Source organism: Cheilinus undulatus, linkage group 15 (assembly GCF_018320785.1).
Source record: "Cheilinus undulatus linkage group 15, ASM1832078v1, whole genome shotgun sequence".
Classification (NCBI taxonomy): domain Eukaryota; kingdom Metazoa; phylum Chordata; class Actinopteri; order Labriformes; family Labridae; genus Cheilinus; species Cheilinus undulatus.
The window spans coordinates 21,731,077-21,757,649 of NC_054879.1; the positions used below are offsets into that span (position 1 = coordinate 21,731,077).

Below are 26,573 nucleotides of genomic sequence, written 5' to 3' on the forward strand. Positions count from 1 at the left end.
CATATTTCATATTTGGACATTTACTGTAGTTCTGTGACTCTGTTAACTTATAGGGATACTTTTTTTTTTGTTGCTTTCGTTTTTCTGTTTCTGCTCTTTTGTCAGTATTTATTATTAGTACATTTAAGATCAAATAAAACACCCACATTTTGGCAAGTTTTACACAATTTTACATTATTTAAAAATGTGATCCGTGTGTGTTTGGCTCGTTGATGATGCACATCGCAAAAATTATCATCAAATACGAGTATGGGAAAGCATTGACAGGAAGTGACTGAAGAAATTTGTTAAAACCAGGGCATTAGAAGCTTCAATTTGAACACAAGAGAGCACACCTCTATGAATGAACTTACTGAAGAGACGCACCATCAGCCGACTACCGCTGTGCTTTTTTATCCACATTCCTCAGATCTGACGGTAATAATATACAAGTTTTCATTTGAATTTGGTAGTTAAAGTCTGTATTCTTTGTGTGGAATTAGATTTATTGACATGACTTATTGCAAAGAGTCTCTTCTCACTGAGAGTTTTTACCTTTATAAAAGATTTCGAAGGATTTTTTTTTTTAAGTAACCCTTAAAGGAGCCGCATCTGGTCAATAAAGAGCCACATGCGGGTTAAGTATCACTGCTGCAAACAATGGCAGCCGGTGAAGAAATTAGCATGGATACAGCTATAGCAGCAGTTTGATCAGAACTGCAAAACATTCCTTTATTGAAAGAAGAGCACTGAAAGATTTTCTTTACCAGCTGGCTTCACTGATAGTGAACAAACCTGGACTGATATGACAACAGCTGACTGTAGAGATCACCTGATCATACTGAGGTGGTGCACGCCTACTACATCATTCGTTTGTTTATCTGATTGGACAGTAATGATTCAAACAGACAGAACATTCACCCAGGTACCATCTGAGTTTTATTTTGAAAGTTTAGTTCCTTCCCCAGAACATGCCTGTGAAGACTTTAGTCAAAAAAAGAAAACTCCAGTATAGGATTTATGTATGTCTAAAAAACCCTCTGTTTCAGCCCTGCTCAGAACGAGCTGTGTCTGTGGCACAGGGGAAAATTTGAGAATGGCTTGTTTTTGGCACATATTTTCTGAAAGGTGGAGAAAGAGAGGGGGTGGGTGGTTTTTTCTGGTATTTGAGGAGATTGTGGACAGGCCAGGGGCACATGTTTTTGTTGGAAAAGCTGGAAAAAGTGATTTTTGCATAATATGTCCCCTTTAACATGATTGCATTAACGGCTGCTATAACAGCATTCAGTAGTTCTGTAAATGCCAACAGAAACAACTTTGAGTGTTATTATGACGCTAAAATTTTCATTAAAGGAGAAACTTTTATTTTTTGAAAAATATTAAGATTTTTGAAAGAAGTACAGTAAAATGTTTTGTATTCTTTTTCTTTTTTCCTACTTTATATTAGTTTAGAAGTGTGTTTCCTAACTCAAAACATAATATCATTTTTCTCTGCATTTTTACTGATAATCAAACAAGATGCCATGATACCATGTATGTATTATATTTTTAATGATGATAAATCGCGTGCTCTATTGTTTCTTTCACCACACTTTGGTTAGTGCATGTCAGCGTCTCCCTGCAGTCACAGTGATGTGAAATACAGTGGTGTGAAAAAGTATTTGTCCCCTTTCTGATTCCTGAGTTTTTTGCGTATTTATGCCCCCTGAACCTAATGACTTGTTGTGCCACCCTTGGCAGCAATAACTAAAATCAAGCGTTTGCGATAAATTGATGAGTGTTTCTCATCACTGTGGAGGACTTTTGACCCACTCTTCTTCACAGAATTGCTTTAACTCAGCCATATTGGAGGGTTTTCCAGCATGAACTGCTGTTTAAGGTCACACCACAGCATCTCAGTTGGATTTAAGTCTGGACCCTGACTGGTCCACTCCAAAACCTTAATTTAGTTTTTCTTGAGCCATTGAGAGGTGGACTTGGAGGTGTATTTTGGGTCGTTGTCCTGCTGCATAACCCAAGAGCGCTTGAGCTTGAGGGCACATCCTGATGGCCGGATGTCCACCTTCAGAATTTTCTGGTAGACAGCAGAATCCATTGTTCCATCAATCACAGCAAGTAGTCCTGAAGCAAGTGGTCCTGAAGCAAGTGGTCCTGAAGCAGCAAAGCAGCCCCAGACCATCACACTGACACCACCATGTTTGACTGTTGGCATGATGTTCTTTTTATCAAATGCTGTGTTGTTTTTACGCCCAATGTAACGGGACTCAAACCTTCCAAAAAGTTCAACTTTTGTCTCATCAGTCCACAGAATAGTTCTCCAAAAGTCTTGGGGATCATCAAGATGTTTCTTGGAAAATGTGAGACAAGCCTTTGTACTCTTTTTGGTCAGCAGTGGTTTTGGCCTTGGAACTCTCCCATGGATGCCATTTTTGCCCAGTGTCTTTCTTATGGTTGAGTCATGAACTCTGACCTTAACTGAGGCCAGTGAGGCCTACAGGTCTTCGGATGTCGTTCTAGTTCCTTTTGTGACTTACTGGATGAGTTGTGGTTGCACTCTCAGAGTGATTTGGGTTGGCTGACCACTCCTGGGAAGGTTCACCACCGTTCCTTGTTTTCTCCATTTGTGGATAATGGCTCTGAATGTGGTTTGCTGGAGTCCCAAAGCCTTGAAAATGGCTTTGTAACCTTTTCCAGACTGATAGATTCCAATCACTTTGTTTTTTCATTTTTTCTTGAATTTCTTTGGCTCGTGGCATGATGTGTTTCTCTTTGAGATCTTGTTGCCTACTTCATTTTGTCTAACAGTTTCTATTTAAGTGATTTTTTTGATTCAACAAATCCTGCGGTAAACAGGCCTGGGTGTGGCCAGTGAAATTGAACTCAGCTTTCCAAAAACTGTGGTTAATCACAGTTAACTCATGATTTAACAAGGGGGACAATTATTTTTTCACACAGGGCCAGACAGGTTTGGATTTTTTCCCCTCTTAAAAAATTAAATAATCTTTCAAACACTGCATTTCCCATTTACTTGGGTTTCCTTGGTGAAATATAAAAATTGGTTTGATGATCCGAAACATTTAAGTGTGATAAATACGCAAAAAACTCAGGAATCAGAAAGGGGGTAAATACTTTGTCATACCACTGTAAGTCCACCTCAATGACTCATTTCACCTAAGACAAACCCACAGACAATCCAGGGGACAATCAGAAGGCATCTGAATCTGCTTAATATTCTGTTGATTCATTTTCAAGCCATAACAAGGTCCTTTTTCGACAGTTAAGTTTATGTTATAATCTTTGATCTAAAGGTATGTCTGTATAGAAATAGGAAATCATCTAGCCTTAGTTTAAGACAGTAGAAAAATAAAAAATGACAAAAGCTGTTCAAAATTTGTAATAGTCTGAATTTAAAATGTGATATAAAGGTGCAATTGATCATTGTTAACTACAGAAATTCTGGCAGGTGAACTTGATCAGGAGCATTAAAAAAATCGCCCTGACAACACACATGTCAGGTTTATGAGGACAGTTATTCAGCTGCGGCAGACTTGTGCTGAGCTGCAACCCCCTGATCATTGTCAGATGAGGGCATGACCTAATTTGAGGCTTGTTGTAACTGATTTTTCAATCCCAATAATCCTCATGTGTGGTGTTAATAAGATCATTTTCTGCTCAAAATCAAGACAGAGCCTCCTTGAGCTGGAGCAGGGTTAAGGTGGAGGGAAAATTTGGCCCAAAACAGTCTAGTTTAAGCCAACCTTATATTTGATCGAAGCAGTCTTTAAATGAAGCTTCAGATTTCTGACTGTCAGAAAGAAGGTAAACAAACCAAAAATGTCTGACTGCTCCTTTAATCCCCTCCTAAGTCGTTCTCATTAGACTCCATTAAAGTCACATTTGTTCTCAGTGTGAGCAGTGATGAGGCTCCAGTTCAAAACATCTCCTCTCTCTCCTCATCGCTCTGCAGAGAGTTTGCTGCATCGCAACGCTCTGTCGTTACCATGGCAACTATGGAGAACAAAAAAAAAAAAAGAGAAGGAGACGAAGCTGTTCTACATCTGTGGCCTCAAAAAGACAGACACATGTGCTGCTGATGTTTCCCGCTGCGGCGTTGGCTTTTTAGCGCCCAAAATATCTGATAGACAGACAGACCCCATCAAATAAGCGCTCTCTCTCTCTCTCTCTCTCTCTCTCTCTCTCTGCCATGCTCAGTGATGTTGCGCACCCACAGCTCTCTCTCCCTTGCCAGTCTCCACTCTGTCCTCGCCTTGTGCCTCCATCACCACAGCAACCACGCGACCGTGTTGATACCGACCCCGGTGTGTCGCTCCGATTCTCACAACATGATAACAATTATTACATCATCACCACGAACATGACATCATCACCACCAGCATGACATCATCACTGCCATCAGCTGAGCGTGTTTACTCACATCCCTCGGAGGCGGATAAGGACTTGCTGGTTGTGGTTCTGCTCCAAAGCGTCCTCCAGGTCATGCACCTCCTCGATCTGCAACTCCTGCTGCTGCTGCTCTCCACAATGTGACATCTCAGCAATCTGCACCTCCTCCTCCTGCTGCAGCTCCTCCTCCTCCCCCTCGGTCTGCAGGATCTCCTCTTCACTCTGCTGCACCTCCTCTATCTGCTCCTGCTCTTCTTCTGTCTGTTGCACCTCTTCATCAAGTTGCTCCTCCTCTTCTTTCCGGTTCATTTCCTCCTCCTTTAGTCCCTCAGACTCAGCCTCCTCATGCTCAGACTGCTGCGTCTCCTCCTCCTAATGAATCGATCAGCCAAACTTTATATACACACCACTTTAAGACAAAAATACTGAAGCACAAATAGGGCTGGGCAATATGCACCAAAATCATATCCTGAATTGTGATGCATGATCAAAAATTGGACATTTTCTGGAAGGAAAGGATGAATGATCGTCACAACACTGGATTTACAAACCATAAGGAAACTTGTTTGATACTATGGCAACAAAAACAGAAATCTTTGACACCCAATATTGGGCAGTTTTTCATTTTGAACATTTAAAGATTACAGACAAACTCTTTGACACTGCCCAAATTGTGCAAAACCTTGACAGCATTTTTGTAAACTGAGGTTGTCAAAATGTTCTGTTGTTTTACCCCAGAAAGCTCAAATACTCCACCTGCGCCATGATCAGCAGTGATCAGATGAGAAGGTGCACTGCACATGCTCTAATTTGAACTTCTGAGGTGGAAAACCACAGAATTTTACATGAAATCACACATCCTTTGGGGAAAACATAAACCTTTACTCTTCCTAACAAACTACTAGAAAGAAAAAGTAACCTCTGATCTCAAGTCTCCAGCTGCTCAGGGCAGAACTTTAGGAATGCTTGCATGGGCTATGGCATGCACCATCCGTCAGAGAAAGCACCTGCACTCCAAGAAAGCAGGTGGAGTATGTGGAATTTTTGGGTCACAGTGGTTCGCACTGGGGACACGAGCACGATCCAAATACGTATCACCCTAAAATCCACTTAAATTTTGTCAGAGTGAGTGCCACTCTACTGTATTTGAGTACCTAGCCCTAGTCTGCCTGAAGACATGGTCTTGAGTATGATTTATGTGGACTCAGGCACTTTACACTGGAGCCCAAGGACTGGCCACTCATCAGAGAGTGGAGCTGTGGAATCAGCTCTAAACTTCTAATACTAACGTCAGCGCAGGCGGTTTCTATGGCTGTCTCTTCTTTTTCATCCCTGGGGGATTTTCAAACCAACTACGTTCATACCTCCACTGCAGTATTAGACTGAGAATCAGATAAGTTTGCTCAGGCATGGAGCAATGTGAAAAACATGAAAGTAGACCAGATTGAAAGAGGGGAGCAAAATAAAATAAAACAAGTACATTGTAGGGTTATAAAGATGCCAGATTCTAAAACCTCAATAAAAATCAAACACTATGGACACCATTTTCAGTACCATTGCAACAAATATGATCTGGACAGCTGATACTGGAAAATTTCATTTTGTAGGACTTGTACTTTGGGTGCCATGGCATCAAACAGATTTCAATATGGTTTGACTTTAATCAGAACCATTTAAAAAGTTTCTTTTCTGTTATTGTGACAACCTTTAGTTTTTTTTGTTTTTTTTTGTTTTTTTTTGCAGACTATCATGCATCACCATTCACATTTAAGATATTAAGCCATGGTTTTTGGTCCTTATCGCCCAGCCCTACCAATAACTACCAATAACTACCAATAACTGTTGGTTGTCCTTCTCCTGCTCCTCCTCTCTCTGCGGCACCTCCTCAGACTCCTCCTGCTCGTCCTCCTGTTGCTGCAGCACCTCCTCGTCCTCCTCCGGCTGCTCCCCCTCTTGTTCCTGCAGTGACTTCTCCTCCTCCTGCTCGTCCTCCTGTTGCTCCTCAGCCTCCAGCACCTCTTCAGACAGCTGCGACTCCTCCGCCTCCTCGTTCATCTCTGCAGGCTGGAGGAGGAGGAGAGGGACGGTGGTGTTAGGAGCGTTCACAGTGGTGAGTTTCTCCGTCTCTCAGACTGATGGAGTCTAGAAAACATGGACCCAGGTCCTTGGTGAGGGCACTCAGGTTCAACAAAACTTCATCCAACTTCCTGTGATGTCACACAGTGGCCTGACCAATCACAAATTATAGAAGCTGAGGGGTTAAAGATCTCAGGACTGAGTGTGGTTTGTCTTCAGAAAGTTAAAACCAAAAATAGATGGGTGCCATCCTGCAGCACCAGCAAAGAGTGGCTGAGCTCTGTGCTCTGACACTGCGGCTGCAGAACGATCCTGCTGAATGTCCCAGAGCAACGGCGTGCAGCAACGGTGTGCAGCAACACAGCAATGCAACAAGCAAGACGACCAGCAGCAGTAAAGACAGGAGGGAGGGAGAGAAAGGGAGGAAGAGCGAGAGGGAGAGAGAGGACAAAGAAGAAGCAGAGAACATCGCAGAGCGTTTCCGTGGTAACTCAATAACGGTTGCTAAGAGTGATGGAATCCTCTCCTCCTCCTCCCAAATTGAAAAACAAAACTTTACACTCTGCTCAGACTGAAACAGCAAACATGCCCCTAAAATAACTTCCAACAGAAACATGGCATCAGTGAGTGGTTAGTGCTGAGTCGTGTGTTTGATCTGCATCAGAATCATCCTGACTGTGTGATATGTGTGTGATGAGTGTGTGGTTTTAGACAGCGATGATGTAATGGTCCTTAAATCAGAGTCAACCTCTCCACTTCAGCAGTAACACCAGAGACAGTCTTCAGTCCACCTGCTGCCCTCTACAGGCTGCAGGCATCATCACACCCACAGAGAGCTGAAGATCAGAACAGCTCTGTGGCTGAATCTCAGTCTCCCCCCTAAACCCTGAGCCCTGAACCCTTATTGACTTAACAAACTGCACCTGGGAAGTGACTGAGTGCATGATGCTGCAAGGAGTCGAACAGGTAGAAACAAGAATGGGACAGCCCTTTGTATTTTGTTGACAGTCAGCATCTTGCAGAGTTTATAAACAAAGATAAAAACAAGCGTGCCTCACCTATAGACCTATTTTCTCAGTGGATGAAGGCTGTTTTATAGAATATACTTACAGGAAAAATGCTTCTTTTATTGCAATGTCAACCCCTTTTGCACCCTCCATGATTTTTGTTCACAATTTTGCTCTTTTCCCTTCACTTTTGGGTTTGCTAGCTGGTGTCCCCCGGGAATCCCTGTCATACGTCACAATGCTATGAACTATGGTAGTTCCCTCACGTCTGCAGATATTGCCCACTCAAGGGAAGGGTGCATGGAGGGCTCAAAAAGTCTGCAAGAAGAGAGACAGTGGGATAGCCCTAAGCCCTCATGGACTTAGTGGGAGCGCATCCCGAAGTCAGTGAGTGTGTGAGTTTGGACATTGAGACTGGGCTCAACTGGCACTCAGAGATGTTCCACCTTCAGACAAATACAGAGAAAAAACAGGAAGTTTGAAGGCAGCGGATCACAGACCCATGGCACTATCAGTGTACAGGCCTTGCCTGGCACTGAGAGAAGTGTAATACCCACATAGTTGTTACACTCTCAAAAATCACCCTTTCACTTCCAGAGAGGTTCTTTGCAATTATGTGATCCAGAATGTCCGCTGGGGGTCAGGAAGTGGGGGACACCCATTAGAATTAATGGGAACAGAGGAAAGCTGGTAAATGGACCTGTACACTGCAGTTATCACTACATACATTGTGTATTAACCCTTTTACAAAACAGTTATTTTTTACCACTTTTAACTGATTTACCTGGAGAGGAGGTGATCAACATCACAATAACAGTCCTGCAGACCTCCTGGTGTCCTCTGTCCAGATGAAGGCAGACCAGAGTCAAGAGAAGTCTACTGAGCTAAGAGGCTAGCTGAGCCTCTTTAACATGCAAAAAAAATCCTCATTTAGTCACAAACATGCTTTTAATGTAAACGGTGATGTACTATCAATGGAATAAACCTTTAGGGTGAGAGACCTGTAGGGTGTCTCTGTGACTTTTTAAAAACTAAAATCTTTTTGCAGAAATAGCTTCTTGCCCCCTAAGGTGAGTTCTCTGCTGCGTGATGTCATCTGCATCTAGCATCAGAACTTATTGGAACAACAGTGCCCCTCTTCCAGTCAGTAGGGATGATGCCTGTTTTCATACAGAGCAGATGCAACCAGAAGGAAGGTTTTCCCCACCTTAATCATCTCAGCCTGTGACTAATGGCAAGACTGCCTGTGCTGGACTTTGATCATTCAGACATCCTTACATAAAACCATCCAATAAACACATTCTTACTTTATAGGTCACATATTATGCAAAATACACTTTTTCTGGCTTTCTAGCAAAAATATGTGCCCCTGGCCTGTCCTCTATCCCCCCAAGGAATCAGAACCCCCACCCCCCACCCCCCACCCACTTTCTCCAGCTTTCAGAAAATGTGTGCTGAAACAAGCCATTCTCAGATTTTCCCCTCATGATGTCATGTGGGGAGTCAGCCCTGCGCCCAGGCTTGCCTGGTCCTCCTCGCTTGGAAGAAAGTTCTGCCCTGCTTTCCTGACCTTCCTTTCAGCTCAGGAGAGCCACACCCATTAAGCCGCATTCATTTCCTGAGAGGGGAAGAGCCAGGGGCGGAGTTAGACAGCTCGTTTACATTTAAAGCCACGGACACAAACAGCTGGTTCTGAGCAGGGCTGAAACAGAGGGGTTTTTTAGACATGCAAAAATCCTATACTGGAGTGTTTTTTCAGCAACAAACTTCACAGGCATGTTTTGGGGACTTTCTGAGACCAATATAAACTTGTCTTAAAAGGGTAAAATTTGTGGCCTTTAAATGAGAAATCTGCTGTCCCCCTCTATATTAACAAACATTTAATGTCTACTTTCATGGGTTGATAAAGCCTCTCCATTGTGCTCTGAATATTCTTCCAGAAAAGAAATGGTTTAAACTAAACATGATCCTCCCAGAATCATTAAACAGAATCCCTAGTCTTTGTGTTACGAGATGTGTCCATCTCCATCCTGTGGTTAATAAAGTGCATCCTTCTGTAAGCTGGCTTAAACATTAAACTCATTTCCTCCTGTTTTTGACGGTATTATTTTATTCAGCATTCATAAATGTTGCTGATGCAGAAACATCCAGTGAACACGAGCCAAGCTTCCTTTGAACTTCAACCATTTCTGACTGTTTCTACAGTCATTTTTCTCTGTAGTCATTTTAACTCTCAGTCAGAGAAGGTCACACTACATCAAACACAAGAGCTGCTGCCATGGTTACCCACATCCATAGGAGAGCTTTGTTTTGTTTTCTTCATCTTCACAGCTTCACACTGCTAAACTATTGATTTATGAGCAGCTTATGATCCTGACAACACACCCGCTGTTTTACTGGAAAATAATTCTCTATATGGGCAGGAAGAGAAAGAAATACACATGGAATAAAGGTATGAACAGAACAGTTCAGGTTTTAAAGAGTTTAACCCATGTTGACCTGAGGCTGTCTCTGTATAACCTGCTGTAAATATTGTTAAAGATTGGTGTTAAGTCCCTTTTTGAATTGGATTAGAATTTGTGTCAGATGGATTGACCAGATCCCACATCTGCCATCAGGCAATTCCATCTTGCAATCTAAAATGATTACGCCAAATCTGAAAATGAATCTAACCAATCAGAGTCATTTAAGGATAACAGGGCCATAGCTACAGCTGGGTTTAGTTGTTCTGGGTGAGAACAGTAATGGCTGCTCAGATGTAGCTATAGAATAGTGGCTTTTTAATCAGAACTGGTCCACATTTCTTTACTAAAACAAGAGCAAAGAGCCACACTGAAATTTTCTCTTAGCACAAGTTTTATCCACAATTAGGCTCCACCACATGACAACTTTCTGTTGAGCTCAGGTTACAAGTGCAGCTGCACATGTCTCATTTTGTCTTGTTCATTGTAAAAACTGGAGTGTTGATATCTCTGTAATTCTATCTACATTCTGAATTAAATGGCTTTTAGTGTACTCTAGCAAAGGCTCTGTAGAGTCAATTGACCTGTATCTTTTTATGAGTTTATTAGCAGAGCCATCCTGACTGGTGCCGGGGTGTACATGGAGTGGTGTTTTTATGGATACAGCTTTACAGCTCTACTCCTCCTCAGCACGAGAATTTTCCTTTAGCAATTAATCATATTCCATCTTATTCAAAAAGCAGTTTAAAATTCAAACAAAATATCAAAAATCAGTTATGTAACCCAGAGCTCTCTGCATGTGCATTATTAATAAAGCCACCCAGCAGCTGAATGATTGTGTTGACAGAAAGGGAACATTTGATGATTTATTTTAGGGATTTTATGCTTTTATCTTGAAGGAGGACAGTGGAGAAGCAGGGATGACAGAGTGGGAAATGGCATGTGGGAAAATGCTGGACATAAACCTGTGCTTCTGAGAGGACAACAGCTTCGATACCCAGGGAGCACCCTTACTGGTCCACCCTCAACACCTGAGAGAGGAGAACGTTTATAAGAACTTTTAAAGATAAGAAGAGGCAAAGATTGGAATTTTCCTCCAATTCAAGATTACAGGAGAAAATCCTAACAAACCTGAGGAGTCCAGTCTTATCTAACCTCACCCTTTCTTGGCTCTGAATCCTTCAGCTCTTATCAATGTTTGTTGGCAGCAGACCATCCTCATGTCATCTTATGAACTAAACAACTCAGATTCCTCTCATGAAAACTAAAACAGACAAAGAGAAAGAAAAAGTACTTGACTTTCATCCTGATTAATTACAGGTGTGTTACACATCTGCAGGGAAATGTTTCCTCTTTTGGTCTACCTCTGCAACATCTTTTTGCAACTTTTTACCTATTTTAGCCACCATTTGACAATTTTTTACATGCCTTTGTCATTTTTTTCCCAATTTGACCATTTTATGCTGCTATTCACCCATTTTTGACACTTTTTGCCCAATTTTACCCATTTATGAAACCTTTTTATCATTGGTTGCCCATTTGTAATCTATTTTTTTGTTATGTTTTATGCAAGTTTTCACCCATTCTTACCGACTTTTGTGGAACTTTTTGAAACTTTCACCCCATTTCGGCCGCTCTTCACTAGGGGTGCACGATATTATCGGCAGTATATCAGTATCAGCCAATAACAAAATTTACGCCAATCTGTACAGCCGATAACGTGACGTCATTATTAAGCACACATGATGACACCGACGTGTGCTACCAACAAACTCAACATGTCGGCTGTGTGGAGGAATTCTGAGGTGTGGGAACAAGACAGCAAAGTAGCTGTTTGCATTGCTTGTAAAGTAAATGTGATGCGAGGAGGACTCGACAATACGCCTTTAACACCACCACTTTAATTCTGCATCTTAAAAACCGTCACCCCGATGTCTACAAGGACTTTCTTAAAATTAAGAATGACAAAACTTTGTGCCAGGGAAAACTCGTCAACAGCCTCTACTTAAGTCAGTCGACAAAGCTAAAAAATACAGCAGTGACCACTCAAAGATAAGGAGCTCCACAGGAAAATCGTTGAATTTACAGCTCTTGATAATCAGCCTTTCAGTGTGATAGAATAAACGATGCGTTTAAAGCCCCGCTACATTATACCTAACAGGCGCTTATAGCCTTACCTGAACTGAAAAACTTTGTTTCCAGTCACGTAGAGAAGCTCCCAGTTAAAGCTGAACATATTAGCTTCACCACGGATATATGGACATCAAGTGTTTGTCCTTTTAGCATGTTGAGTCTCACTGACTCAGTGGATAGATGAAGATTTCACTCTTAAAAATTCTGTCCTACTCACAGTTGTGCTCACTCAGCAGCCACAATTGCAGCCGCTTTTGAAAACATGTTTCTGTTATGGAAAATAGAGATAAAGAAAGTGCATGTCACGCTATGTGACAGTGCGTGAAACATGGCAAAAGCAATGACAGACTTCTGTGTGCCAAGTCTCCCGTGCATGGCACACACTCTGCAGGTGTCCTGTCTCCAGCATTGGAGATGTGGGTGTCACTGGGTTGTTACAGAGTGTTTATGGTGAAATGCCCATTAAACTTGGTTGCTTAGTTAGTTTGTGCTGTTTAAAGCAGAATTAGGAGAACTACTTCAGTTAAGGTTTATTTCTTTTGTTTATCTTGAGTCTCAAAAATTTTAAATCATATATAAGCTCTGAACTATAGCTTTTTAGATTTTTTGCATTTAATAATCAGTCTTTTTGTTGTTGTTGTTGTTGTTATTTAAAACCCTTTGTCAGGAGTATCTCAGGGAGTCATCCTGCAAACTGGCTGAGTAACAAGGAGAATCAATCTAAATTAAAAAACTATTTCTTTTTTGCACTGTGGAGCTCAGTGTCAGCAGGTTATTTTGCTGCTGTTTATTGCCCTCAAAGATGCAGATAACTTTGGCTGTGCTGTTAAAAATACATGCAAGCATGTAATACACATGTAACCCAAAGACATTACTGGAAGTGTTTCATTAGTGTGTGGCTGTACTTGAAAAAAAAAAAAAACACACAAAAAAACATCCTTCATTTCTGATAAAAATCGAATGTTTTGTCAGTTTCTACAAAAAACAGACTACCAATATTTAAAAATATATATTTGTAGTACAGGATGGAATTGGTGTTTCTTTACAATGGAAAAAAATGTAATTAAATATCAGTATGGGCCAAAATGAGTTTTAAAACATAGGTTTTTTTTTTTTTTTTTTGCTGCTGCTTTTTGTCAACCTGCTCAATTTTTACCAATTCATAACAACTTCTACAACTTCTTTTTGTCACTTTTCAACAATTTTTGCCACTTTTAGCCCATTATGCCATTTTTGACTATTTCAACCACTTTTTCACACTAATCACCATTTTTTGTCTCTTTACAATTTTCTGATTATTTTTCAAAAAAGTTGTCGGTTTCTTCTGCTTTATGCATCCTGACATTTATGCACATTATGGCTTAACTATGAAGTCTGACATTACTTTTCTAATCTAGGTGTGCTCATTGACATTGTTTTCATCAGCAATAAAAGTTCATTCTGGGGTTACATTCTGAAATAGACTATTGTACTACAGTACAAATAAATTAAATTCATTTTTGTTGCTTTGATAAGAGTGGTTATTGTTGAGGTTAAAAAAATAAATATTGTAATCACAGAATAACTTTAAAATGGACCGTGATTTTGCTGACCTCCATAGACCCCAGTTTGGCTGGACCTCAGAAAGTCCTGAACAGCCAATGTTTGGTCGCACATTTAAATTAAAACCCATGGAGAAGAGAAGAGAGTTTCAACATCATAAAGACGTGACACATCCACGTTTCACACTCTCACTGTCTGACAGAAGGAGCTACAGCGAGGAGTGAGAAACAGTATGGCTGTTGAACGTTCCCTCCTCTCACACCTGGACTTCACCACACAGTTCCTTTCTAAGATTAACCCTCTCCATCCCTCTGAGAGTTAGCTGAGCTCTTCTTTCATCCCCACACACAGAACAAGCTGAATCTGCTGCACAAGCATCACAAAAACCAAGACTACAGAGAGTCTTGCATAAACGCTGCCTGCAGAGTTACAATAGAGGAGAAGTTGGGATCACAGAATGCCAATCAGTGGAGGTGGCAGCTCAGAAATACTTCTGATTAAAATGCTGCAGAAGGCTCTAGAAGAGCTGTCAATCAGGCTAACGTTGCAGGAATACACGAAGCTTTTATGAGTTAAATATGTCTTATAAACAAGGAAACAATGCTTCATGTTTGCTGACAAAAACAGACTTTAACAGTTCTCTGAGCCAGCAACGACAGAACCTGTTATTATGTTTTCAGTCTGTTTATGTAAGTCTTATGAACACCATATTAAAAGAACGCTTTTGTATTCATGCTGCAGAAAATATTTGTGACTCAAGGATGACCTGATCACGTTTTGGTGTAATTTCACATTAAAGCAGGAATTTGTGAAAAAGAGGCTCAGACCAAGTACTGAGTAACAAATGAATAGAATTTTCAGAAGGTGGACTTTTCTATGTTATAAATATTTTTATTGGTGTTTTATAATATTCTAATATTTTAAGATGGTGGTTTTAATTTAACTTTTTCGTGATATTCTAATGTATTTAGATGCACTAGTATATGATTTCTTTGCCAAAAGCACACCTATTTTTTCATTCATTTATTATTTTAAGTTTTTTAGTGAAAACTTTATGAATGTAGTATTACTGTTAAGTGGCTTTTAACATTATTTCCCCCAGCCATTGTTGGTGCACAGAAAACATCACTGTCATAAAAGTAGTAAAAATAGTTGAGAAACTGCTACTTTTTTTTCCCCTTGTTTCTCAATTTCAAAATAAAACTCCATTGGCCATAAAATAAATTAAGGGTGAAGGTACCAAATCAAACTTAACATTACAAATTTACCAACTCCTTCATGTATAGTTGAATATAAACAGAAACATGCAGGAAAACATCTGATTGGTACCATGATTTCAAGTTTTTCATGCTGCAGTGGTTGGTTGATCCCAGGACACGCCTCCTGATGCTGAACCGATTTTTGATTGGATGCTGCTGCCAGCTCACAGCTTCTATTGGCTTTAGCGGGTCTCCTGAGGAAGAGAGAGGAAAAAGTGATAAAACCGTCAACACTATAACTATGGAAGGATACTGTTTAAGAAGAAAGACAAAGTACAACTGATATGGCTGATGGTGGTTTATTTGCCCCTTCAAGAATCACCAACTTATCAGGGTCAGGGTGGAGGGGTTTTTATCAACCTGGAGGCTGTGTTGTCAGGGGCCCTAGCCCCTGGTAGGGTCTCCCAAGGCAAACTAGTCCAAGGGGAGGGACTACACCAAGAGCAACTCAAAAAACCCTTATTAAGTGGAACTTGGGGAGCCCAGTCCAGAAGAGGGTGTTGGGGCTCAACCACCCAGATAGGGTGAAGAGCTCAAAGGAGAGCTGCTGCTCCTTCACCTGTGAAGGGGACATTCAAGGTGGTCCAGGAAGCATCTGATAAGAATCCTCCAGGACCCCTCCCTGGGGGTCTTCCAGGTATGTCCAACTAGGAGGAGACCACAGGGTAGACCCAGGACATGCTGGAAAGATCTGGCCTAGAAATGCCTCAGAATTCTCCTGGAAGTGCTGGAAAATGTTGCTGGGGAGAGGGATGTCGGGGCTGACCCACTGGCTAGCTGACTGGATGGATGGATGGATGGATGGATGGATGACTGGATGGAGAGGGAAATTCAAGTTGAGAATGTGCAAGATTTGCCTGCAATTTCCAGTCAACAAAAGAAGAGACTACCAAACTTTAACATTGCTGTGATGGTGTTAAAATAGGTGTCAAATGTTTTAAAAATGTTCTATCTAAATGATGTTCCCTTACATTGATTCACAGGGGCCTTGAGCCACCTCCATATGTAAATGAAAGCCAGCAGACATGAGTGTCTATGTGATGGGTCAGTGGATAAAGTGTAGTGTCACTGTGGGATGATTTTGGCCTTTTCTCTTCTCATTGCTCTCCTCCTCGCTCTTCAGAGTAATTTTCCACTCAAAATTGACTCTCGTAATTTCCCGGAGACGTCAAACCTAAAAATAGGCAAGTCAAAAAAAAAAAGATTGTGGCTAAAATTATAAAAGGATCCAAGGCTGTAGCCAAGCTGCAAATACAAAACTTTGTGCTTTCATTTGATGTTTGAGTCACTTTGTGTTTTTAATGCAGTGATTTTTTGGCATTTCAAAGACAATGGGAACTTTAATTTTCTGCTCTGTAGATTTAAATCTAATTCATGTTTAGGAGGTACTATAATTAGATTGAATGACACAGGAGTGAGTAGAAGTGATTAAAGAGATAGCTGCAGAAACAAAGACATCTACTGAAGAAACCATGCTTAAAAATGAAAGGAAAAACTAATCAGAGGAATACACAGAAAGAGAAAGAAGTTTTTATGTGAACGTGTCCCCCTCTGCTGGTCACTCAGTGGAGTAAACCTCTTTTACAGGACGTGTTTAGGTGATTCCTTTCTTTAAGACTGAAAAATGTAAATTTATTTTAATGTTATAAGACTGAAGGGTACTTTGTTGACTCTTAAAATGTTATAAATGAATGAATAGATGAATAAACACACAAATGATTATATTAAGAATGAATGACTAAATAAATAAATTAATTAACAAACAAACAAACAAACAAACAAATAAACTTTCACCAAAATCACTTTTTTGCTGTTCATCAACGACTTTGTCAGACAAAAAAAAAAACTTTTTTACTTTTAAAATTTTACAAATGTATAAAGTATTAATTTTACAGAAGAAAAATACTGATTTATACAGATTTTATGTCAGTTTTAAATGAGAGCATTTCTATCACTTAACACAACATTTGTTAAACTGTAAAGGGAAAAAAAGTGCATTTATGATGTTAGGCTTTCATTCTGGAGTCACTGCTTCAAATATGTAGTGTTTCCTGTTTGCCACTAAATGTCAGCTATGGATCATATTTGGCATGAGCATAAATTGCATGCTTTTTTATTGCTATCCTGTAGGGGCAAAAAAGAAACCTTTCAAATCACAAATGCTGCTCATTATTGACATATTCGAGGCAATGATAATCCCCTTCAAGTGAATCTAAAGTTTAAGTTCCTAAAAAAATTAAATCAATAAAGTGTCAATTATTTTGATTGCTTGATTGCTTGCTTGCTTGATTAATTGATTGATTGATTGATTGATTGATTGATTGATTGATTGATTGATTGAATATAGGAGACAGTGCACATTCATGAACATGGACATGTAGGCTAAATGTGCCAGATTGTAGTCATAGGTTACTTTCTATCCGTAATACCTGGCAGGTTGATGTATACATGCAAGAGTGTACATCAAGCATGTACTTAATGAAAACAAAGATAATTATATATATATATATATATATATATATATATATGGGGGGTATAAAATCCATTTTTTGGGTTTTACAGAATAAACATCAGGATTTTGTGCTTAAACTGTCATTGAAAGGTTTAAATTCCTAAAAAAGAAAAAAAAAGATTAGAATAGAAGAATAGATTAGATGCCATTTGCACAGGTACAGGACAGTACAGGTACATTGGAATTTTGTGCATTGCTTCTTGAGTCAGCTCTACAAAAACTAAGTATAAAAATATAAAAGACTAACTTAAAACAATATAAACAACAAGTTCTACTAACATATAGATATGAAACACACTTATAGATATGAAAAAAAATAATTAAATATATAAGTAAAGTTAACATAAATTAAGTAACACTGCTGTAAACGTTTTCAAGACTTCTATGTCTATCATTGTACCTGAGATTTCTTGCATTGTTTGTTGCACATTTATTAATATTAATATTTCATTTTTATGATCAGGTATGAACTTGATAGAAATATAGTGCCCAAAAATGTGCATATATTGTTTGTTTATTTATATTATTATTTTGTTATTCATGTATGCTTCTCTTGATGTTGGTCATGAACACCCTGAGTCTAACAATCTATTTTACGCCATCCGAGGGTTAACAAGATCTAACACAGACTTCAAAATTGCCAAAAAAAAAAAAAACTGGAACTCAGGAAGAAAGACTCTCTTCTGACAAAACTTTCATCAAAGAAAAGACAAAATATCTACAAAAAAATGAATAAATGTCGCCTTTTGGGGCGTTCTTTTGTTTACGTAGTTAAAAAAAAATTGCAGTTCTAACGCTAGGTGTCCCCCGCCATTCATCAAGAGGAAGTACATAAGGAAAAAGAAGAAGAAGTCGAAAGCCCGCTCCACCAATCACATCCACGCATTGGAAAACGTTACCATAGCAATACCCCCGGTTTAACGGCTGCGTCTCGAATGATCCAATCACAGTCGAGGACACTGGAGCGACGTCATGCTCGAAACGAATTTTAAATTTGTAAAGTGAAGAGACAGAAACGCTAGTTAAGGTCGCTGCTGTTTTCACAGAGAGGTAAGAAGAATGTCCGCTCTGTTATCGAAACGAGATGTTGTCTTTTTTTTAAACAAAGGAATAAAGAATTAACCTATCAATATTAACTTTAGCTCATTTTTATCAGTATTAAAGCGTTTCTTTGGATATTTGATGGCCACTTTAAGTCGACTAACAACGTAGTCTACTAGCATTCATTTGATTATTTTCTGGCAAATATTAAGGAGCAGAAATATTTCAAAAGTAAGCTTTTACTTACGCGAGCTAATAAAGCGCCCATTTATTGCAGTGATGGTCAATTTAATACATAGGTGTGATCATATACATGTAGCCTAGCAAGTGTCCTGACTGAATCGGTGACCGTGTTAACTGGGGACTTTTAAGGTTAGCTTACAGTCAGCAGATGTTTCGAACGGTAAAAGTCCAGATATTTTCTTAACGGTGACAACTAAATGTGTCCAGAATAAATGATTTTGTATTTAACACGTAGAAACGGATAGAATTTAGCGTGGAAACCTCTGTTAGACCTGTGGTAACAAACAATTTCGACTTAGGTCATCGGTTGATAGGTCACTCTTCACATCGTAACACCTAGCCTCTTTATTGATACTCGTTCAGACGGTAGTTTTAGCCCGTTTAAACACCTATTGTCCTACGATTTTCCCTGATGTACAGGTGGAGAGTAGACGTGAACAAAATGGCGCAGTTTGGATTTGAGAACGACATCCACAGCATCCTGAAGCTCGACATGCCCATAACTAACGCTCCCATGGCGAGGTGGCAGAGGAAGGCCAGCTCCTCTAACAGCTCCGCTCTGGGCGGCTTATCTCCGGGGAAATCGAGCAATACGTCCCTGAGCTCTTCCAAAACACCCAGTAAAACACCAGGTAATGTCTGAAGGCAGTTTTAAATCTAATTAAGATCTTTAGCAGGGATGTAGTATGAAATCAACTAACAATATACATCACGATACCAGGAACATGATTGTTTTATCACAATTTTTCTGGTTTTTATACATGCATACGATTGAAATCAGTTTTAGTAAAGATGTGATTATTATTTCAATAATTTGACTGGGCTGCATGGTTCTGGGTTTTTGTTCACATCCCAAACACATTTAGCTGTTGTATGCATCTATTTTTAATCTTTTTTTTTTCCATTATATTACTTACTGTCATTACATTTGTGTACTGTAGTTTTGTGAATGTTAACCTTTGTTTCTATTTTTGTTCACGGAACAGGTAAAAATAAAAAAGCAACCCCATCCAAAATGGGAGGCGACCGCTTCATCCCCATCAGAAACAGCAAACAGATGGATGTGGCCAGTTTTCTGCTCACAAAGGAGAACGAGCCAATGGACACCAGTAACTCAGCAGGAACAGCGGTGAGTTATTCTGATTAACAAAAAAAGGCTGGAAAATTTTGTTAAACTTTGCAGAAAAATTGTCTGTGAGGGCCACTCAGAAGGCAAAGGCCATGCTTGGCAACCCCAAGCACCCTCTGCATGTAGAGTTTAGAGTTCTGCCATCAGGTAGGAGGTTTACTGAGGCCAGGTTTGCCAAATCTAACAGATACCTGAGGTTATTGTTTCATCAGCTGTTGGGCTGAATCCATGGGTGTCATGTATTAAATGTATTTTTATGATGTGTATAGCTTGTGTGGACTTCTGTTGCAAATATCATTGCCCCTTAGGGACAATAAAGACAACTTTGAAGGCTGCATGTTTTCAGTCATATTTTTAACCTTAAGCTCCACTTTAAGTTGCAAAAAAAATGTTATTTTAGTATGTCAGTGTTGCTCATGTGCAGAAGTTTGCTGATTTGAAAGTATTTGTGCAGCTATGACTCCACAAACTAACAATTTGTGTGATGAATGTTTATTTTTAAAGGAAAGCCAGAAGGCCTGGTCGATGTCGCTGAATGGATTCAGCATGGAGGATGTAAAAATCCTGCACCTTGGAGGGAAACCACTGAATGCTCCTGAGGGTGAGATTATTTCTGTTCTGGCTCGAGAGTTTTCCAAAACCGTGCTTGTGAATTGAGGAGTTTGAAGTTAATTGTGTATTATTGTGTGTATTTTCAGGTTATCAGAACAACTTAAAAGTCCTCTACAGTCAAGGTACGACCCCCGCTTCTGTCAAAAAGACGAGATACATCTCTTCAACGCCCGACAGAATCCTAGATGCTCCAGAGCTCCGAAACGATTTCTGTGAGTTTACATCATCAGGATTTATCCAAAGTTTGTGTGTTTATGCAAAACTATATCTGACTTAAAAACATGAAAGTTTGTTGTTGAAGAAATGGACTCTAATTCCTTTTCTGAAATAAGATTTATTTTTCCAGCGCTTAGTTTAATGTTGTTTATTTGCACATGATATAAAAAATAAAAGGTAATCAAAGTTAAAGAGGGAGTACGGGAGGTTAGAAACCCCCAAAAGGAGCATAAAGATGCCTCTAGAATGGGTCACCTGAGGCGATCTGGACGATGTCTTTAAGCCCCTTGTCGTCAACAATGTTGATGGTCTGCAGTCTCTGGAGACCCATTACCGATTGCATTAGTTAGCTTAGAGTTGACGTTTTGTGGACAAATGCAGGTCTGCTGGACTCTGCTGGTGTAGCTTGAAGACCATAGCTTGATCCTGTGTTGTTGTTAGCATCTTTGTTAACGTTAGCAAAGATGTGCTTTGCCTGAAGGTGGTACTTCAGACTCGTTGTGCTTCAGTGTAAAGACAGTTCATCACTGCAGCATGTACCCACAACTTTGGTTTCATCTTAACTTTAATTCGCCGGTGTTTTAAAAAGAAAATTGCCATTAAGCAGACCTGGCTCTGTCTCCTCACTCATCACTGCTGGCTATGTCTGGCCTGCCTGTCACCCTCTTCACCTCCAAGCACGTAAACATCCACGCTGGAGGACTATGGGAGCACGCTGTGGTCAAACTTGGTCATATGATTGAATTGCATCATTATTCTTTTAACACGTTGTGGTTTTTAGATTAATCACGAGCGTTAACATTAACATCCCTAGATTTTTTTTTTTACTAGAATTATTTTCAAATTTGAAATGCCACTTCCTTCTTTATTTCTTTGTACACACCCACCTAACATCTCTCTCATCCCTTTGTTTCCAGATCTGAATCTGTTTGACTGGAGCAGTAGAAATCTTCTGGCTGTGGCTCTCCATAACAGTGTGTATCTGTGGGACGCCACTCAGGGAGACATCACTCTGCTCATGAAGCTGGAGAGCGATGAAGACTACATCTGCTCGCTGTCCTGGACTAAAGAGGGGAGCTACCTTGCCATTGGAACCAGCGACTGCAAAGTTCAGGTCAGTGTGGGGATCCACACAGCCAGACAGCACATAAAGAGCTGATATTCTTCTCTATGAATCTGTCTTAGAAAAAAGAAATGCAACATATTTTTTTACTGTTTTCTAAAGTAAAGTGTGAACAGTGCTGTTAGTAACATAAAGAAGACCTTTATCATTTCGAGACTCTTGAAAAGAGAAACTTTAATTTTGAGCAATGAGTTTGGACAACTGCAGCTGCTCTCTTCTGATTAAAAGTGTAAGTGAAAGGTTCAACCTTTCAGAGAATCAAACTCTCAAATGGCCATGAGCGGTGACTTTTTGCTTCCTCAGCTGTGGGATGTCGACCATCAGAAGCGTTTACGCAGCATGGCAAGCCACACTGCTCGAGTAGGAAGTCTGAGCTGGAACGAACACGTTCTCTCCAGGTAACACCCTCGTTGGATTTCTGCCATGAAACCACCGCCAGTCTCTGTTTGACTCAAACTGTAGTTCCTCTCCTCACAGTGGCTCCAGATCCGGACACATCCACCACCACGACGTACGGGTGGCGGAGCATCATATCTGCACGCTCACCGGTCACTCTCAGGAGGTCTGCGGGCTGACGTGGTCACCTGATGGCCGATACCTTGCCAGCGGAGGAAACGACAACCAGGTGTGTGTGTGGCCACGTGTGCAGGAGGGCGGGAACCCCAACCAACCGGTGCGCTGCTGGAGCGAGCATCAGGGAGCCGTCAAGGTGAGTGATGTCTCATCACATGATCAGTCCACTCATGAAACACTTCTCAACTATGGATGGGATCGATCCAATCCAATATCGGTATCGGGTCCAATATGGGCATAATTAACAGATCAGATATCTGACTGACAGCACCGATCCAAATCCATCCTACAGTTCATGGTAGACCATGAACGCACCGCAGTCTAACATGAGACAGTCTGTGTGTAACTGAGCTAGTATTAGTTAGGATGTTCTTAGCGGTATAATTACCTAGTAGATTAAACGTAAATCTATATTTAGAAAAGTCAAAACTAGTCTAAAGATAAGAGAACACAAAGAAGAGTGGGTGTGATGTTAGCCTGATATACTCTGTACAGCGTGGCTAGCATTGAAAGCTAGCGTGGCCCGCCTTCATTCCTCTTTGCAGATTGATATCATGTTTTGATATTTGGCCTCTTTTCACTTTGGGTGAGTAGTCATACCTGAGCTTAACCCTCAACAGCCCACATACCACTTTTATTTCATTTACTACTTTGGAAAACTGTCGTACTGCGGTCTTCCTACTATAAGCTAACAGCTTAGCCACCACTGAGCTTCTCATTGTTTACATCCGATGAAGGATCAGAAAAGACAGCTGTGGCCATTAACTGAAGCTACAGCGGTCTCTAGTGGCGGGAGGTTCATTAAAAAGCATTATAGACAGGGATTACAAGCCCATGTTCATAAAAATGATAGGTAATTAGTTTACTAATAAATATTATTTATTTTTTAGTAGTAGTTCAAATAAATTTGTTTTGGAATACATTCAAATTCTTTTTTTTTTTTTTTTTTTTGTTGTTGTTGCTTTTAAATAAGAGGAGCTCAGTGGTTTGCTACAGCCTCATGTAACCTCACACATTATACCAAAAACAATAATAATTGTTTAAATAAATAAATATATATATATATATATAATTTTTTTTTTTTCTTGGAATTTTCTAGTATTATTTAGAAGAGGTTGTACGCTAATTTTTCTGCTTTTTTCAACATTTAGTTTTAATCACTGTAAGATTCTGATGAACTTCACCAAATCGGATGTTCATCTGCACACTTGTTTCTGTTCTGGCCTGTTGAGCTATCATTGTGTCCTTAAAGCTCAGCTGAGGCAGGTTAACTCTGTAATGTGTTGCTGTTAATGAGAGGTTGTTGGAGGAGGTGTTTGAGCGGAGTCTGGGGCCAATACTTGTTCATGAGTATCAGCCTTTCTTTGAAATGTGATACTGGCATCTCAGTTAAAGCAAGCTTCTACACCAGCATCGTAATTCCACTGAGCGAAACTGCGGCTGTTATTTATTCAAACTGAGGTCGAATTTTTTCAGTTTCCCTCAGAGGAGCACGTACCTCACCAGTTAAGTTTTGATTTTAACTTCTTCTGTCCCAATATATGCAAATTCAACAGGGAACAGAAAACATACCATAGCCTTTGTGGCACAAATGTTTTTTATAGGATCTGCATTATTTATTTGTAAAGGTGATTAAAATTCGCCTCTGAATTATTTGCACTTTTAAACAGTCTATTCACTTCGTCCTTGATGTGTGAAAATTTTCAGACTGATAAAGTTTCTAAATCATTTTGTGTTGTTTTTTCAAGGCTTTGGCCTGGTGTCAGTGGCAACCAAATATCCTGGCATCAGGAGGCGGGACCAGCGACCGCCACATCAGGATCTGGAACGTGAACAGCGGCTCCTGCATCAGCTCACTGGACACCCAGTCGCAGGTAACCATAGAGTCCAGCAGGAAATATACACACCTGGTTTCAGTAACTGGGACTAAAATGATCTTTAGGGATGAATTTGATCATTCATTTGTACATCTCACTGTATGCTGCAGGGCCTCCATCCTCAGCTGCAGGTTTTTGTGGTGGCATCGCTCATTTTCAGTTCAAACAAGTGTAGTTTTAGTGTACAGCATCCTCAGCACAACAACCACAACAGCCCAGTCTACAGCACTCTGTTTCCCATCACTGATAAATCAAACTGAAGTAGAAGCAGCTCTTCTGACTGGCAAGGAGCAAGGGTTTCCCTCTGTAGAGTCTGAGAGATGCTGCCTGTCCTCAACCCTGTACTTTTTTGCTGGGACTACCTAAATCATAAATGTACATCTTTTTTTTTTTTTCCCAGATCTCATCTCTGATTTTTGCTCCAAACTACAAAGAACTCGTCTCTGCCCACGGCTACGCTCACAACAATGTTGTCATCTGGAAATACCCTTCTCTCACCAAGGTCGCAGAGCTCAACGGTAAGACACTGAAGGATTTTGGTCTACAGTATTTCAGTGTTTACATCCAGTAAACTTTATACAGACTGGCATAAAATCTTTCTCCCTTCTGTTCCAGGCCATGAGGACAGAGTCCTGAGTCTGACTATGAGCCCTGACTGCTCTACGATCGCAACGGTTGCTGGAGACGAGACGATCCGCCTGTGGAAGAGCTTTGAGGTGGATCCTGTGAAGAAGGCCAAAGGGAAGATGATGAAACCTACCAGCAGCGTCATCCATCAGTCCATCAGATAACTTCTGCTTCACTTTTAGGAGGATTTTATGTATTTTGAATCAATGAGCAATGTGCAAATGTTTGAATGAAATATGTGCAAATTTTTTATTATGTTCAATAAAGTTTAATCTCTGCTTGCTGATCAGCAAACCTGTTTTATAATCCTCTCGATCAGCACCCTCTCCCTCAAATAACCAAACCAGAGGACCTGCTATATTGACTTCAGGTCTAGCTTGAGCCTGGTTTTTGTTATTTTCAGCTGCTAGGTGTGTTTGCTGGTGGTGCTGTTTATGTCTGGGGAGATGGTGAGAGTGTTTTGTGGCTATTTGAAGATGAAAACTAGATAAGAGATCTGACTTTATTCCATTATGACTTTTCGGCTTGAAATTTCACCTGACTTAACAGAAGTGATTTTCACCCGTTAGTCAGTTCACAGATGGTCTAAAATAAGGGAGAGCACTATAACAATGCTAGTCACTGATTGGTCAGATGAAGTGAAACCAGATCTACAACAATAGATTGGCCTGTTAACATGGAAGGGGTTGGTTGGTTGTATGTCTGTCCTGCAACTGATAAGTGACCAGTCCATGGTGTAACCCCGCCTCTCACCCAATGATAGCTGGGAGGGTTCTCACTTCGCCCAGCCCTGAATGGAGTTAACAGTGCATTGCAAACACTATTTACACAGTGAGCAGAAGTTTGCCTTCAATGTTTGATGGATTCATTCTTTTCCTCTACATCTGTCTGATTAAATAGATGAAGTATTTAAAACTTGGGTACTTTTAAACAGAAATAGTTTGGTATAAGAATGTAGTGTTGATACCTGAATTTGTCTCCAGAGGAACTTAAATCATCAGAACAAAATAAGAAGGGTTTGTGTCTCTGTGTACATGTCGTCCTGTAGAACAATCAACAACCCCTCATGGCAACAGCGGGCTGTCTGATTGGTCAGCTGGCTGATTAACTGTTAATTTGTTCTTGATAATCAGCAGCGACACTGAAGAGACTATTAAAGAGGAGGCGTGGGCGGCTCTATGAGTGTTTGTGTTTCACTAATGAATTCAGCTCTTTGTTTGTCTAAAGGCTGGAAGCAGTCATGAGGATCAGACTCACTGAGGCTCCAAAACAACACCTTTGACATCATTTTTTATAACTACAGCTGTTTCTCTGCTTTAATTAATAATTACTGACACACAACTGTAAAATATTCTGAAATAAAACCTCTAGACAGAAAACTAAGTCCAACCATAAGTGTCACCCTTTCCTGGTTAATTAAAAAGCTCTATTAAATTGCAGTGTACGGTGGCCTGAGAAGGTCAATTTATTAGCATTTTATGATTTTGAAAAAATATAAATGTATTCACAAGACTCCAGAAATATTTCTCTCAGTACAAAAATGTGTGAATTTTGAATTTTTTTCATGAAAAAAATATCCCTTTCTGCACAAAAACATTTAAACCTCCATGAAAATGATGTAGAAACAGTTCAAACTTCCACAAAAAATTGCAAATTTCTGCAACATGTTTCACCCAGTTCAACAAATATTTCTGACATATTCTGCGAAGTATGTAAGAAAAAAAAAACCTGCAAAAACTATCGTCCACTTTATCTGTG

The 26,573-nt window shown here is 40.1% G+C and overlaps 2 protein-coding genes across 3 annotated transcripts in view; one reads left to right on the forward strand and one right to left on the reverse strand.

The window, feature by feature from the left end:
* The window catches only part of pde1a (phosphodiesterase 1A, calmodulin-dependent), a 43,122-nt gene extending 36,391 nt beyond the window's left edge, over positions 1 to 6,731 (reverse strand). For both annotated transcript variants that reach the window (XM_041806550.1, XM_041806549.1), the window contains exons 1-2: positions 6,217 to 6,731; positions 4,415 to 4,755 (exon numbers count right to left, since the gene is read on the reverse strand). In XM_041806550.1, coding sequence (XP_041662484.1) covers positions 4,415 to 4,755; positions 6,217 to 6,438 — 563 coding nt within the window. In that variant the 5' untranslated portion in view covers positions 6,439 to 6,731. The remainder of the gene's footprint in view (positions 1 to 4,414; positions 4,756 to 6,216) is intronic.
* Positions 6,732 to 18,323: 11,592 nt separating this feature from the next.
* On the forward strand, positions 18,324 to 25,101 carry LOC121522269 (cell division cycle protein 20 homolog). The gene is made up of 11 exons (XM_041806439.1): positions 18,324 to 18,424; positions 19,079 to 19,290; positions 19,645 to 19,787; positions 20,292 to 20,388; positions 20,486 to 20,611; positions 21,533 to 21,729; positions 22,042 to 22,136; positions 22,216 to 22,447; positions 24,060 to 24,185; positions 24,589 to 24,706; positions 24,804 to 25,101. Exons 2-11 carry the CDS (start codon positions 19,101 to 19,103, stop codon positions 24,977 to 24,979), a joined length of 1,500 nt encoding a protein of 499 aa, XP_041662373.1. The 5' UTR covers positions 18,324 to 18,424; positions 19,079 to 19,100; the 3' UTR covers positions 24,980 to 25,101.
* The last annotated feature ends 1,472 nt before the right edge of the window (positions 25,102 to 26,573 follow it).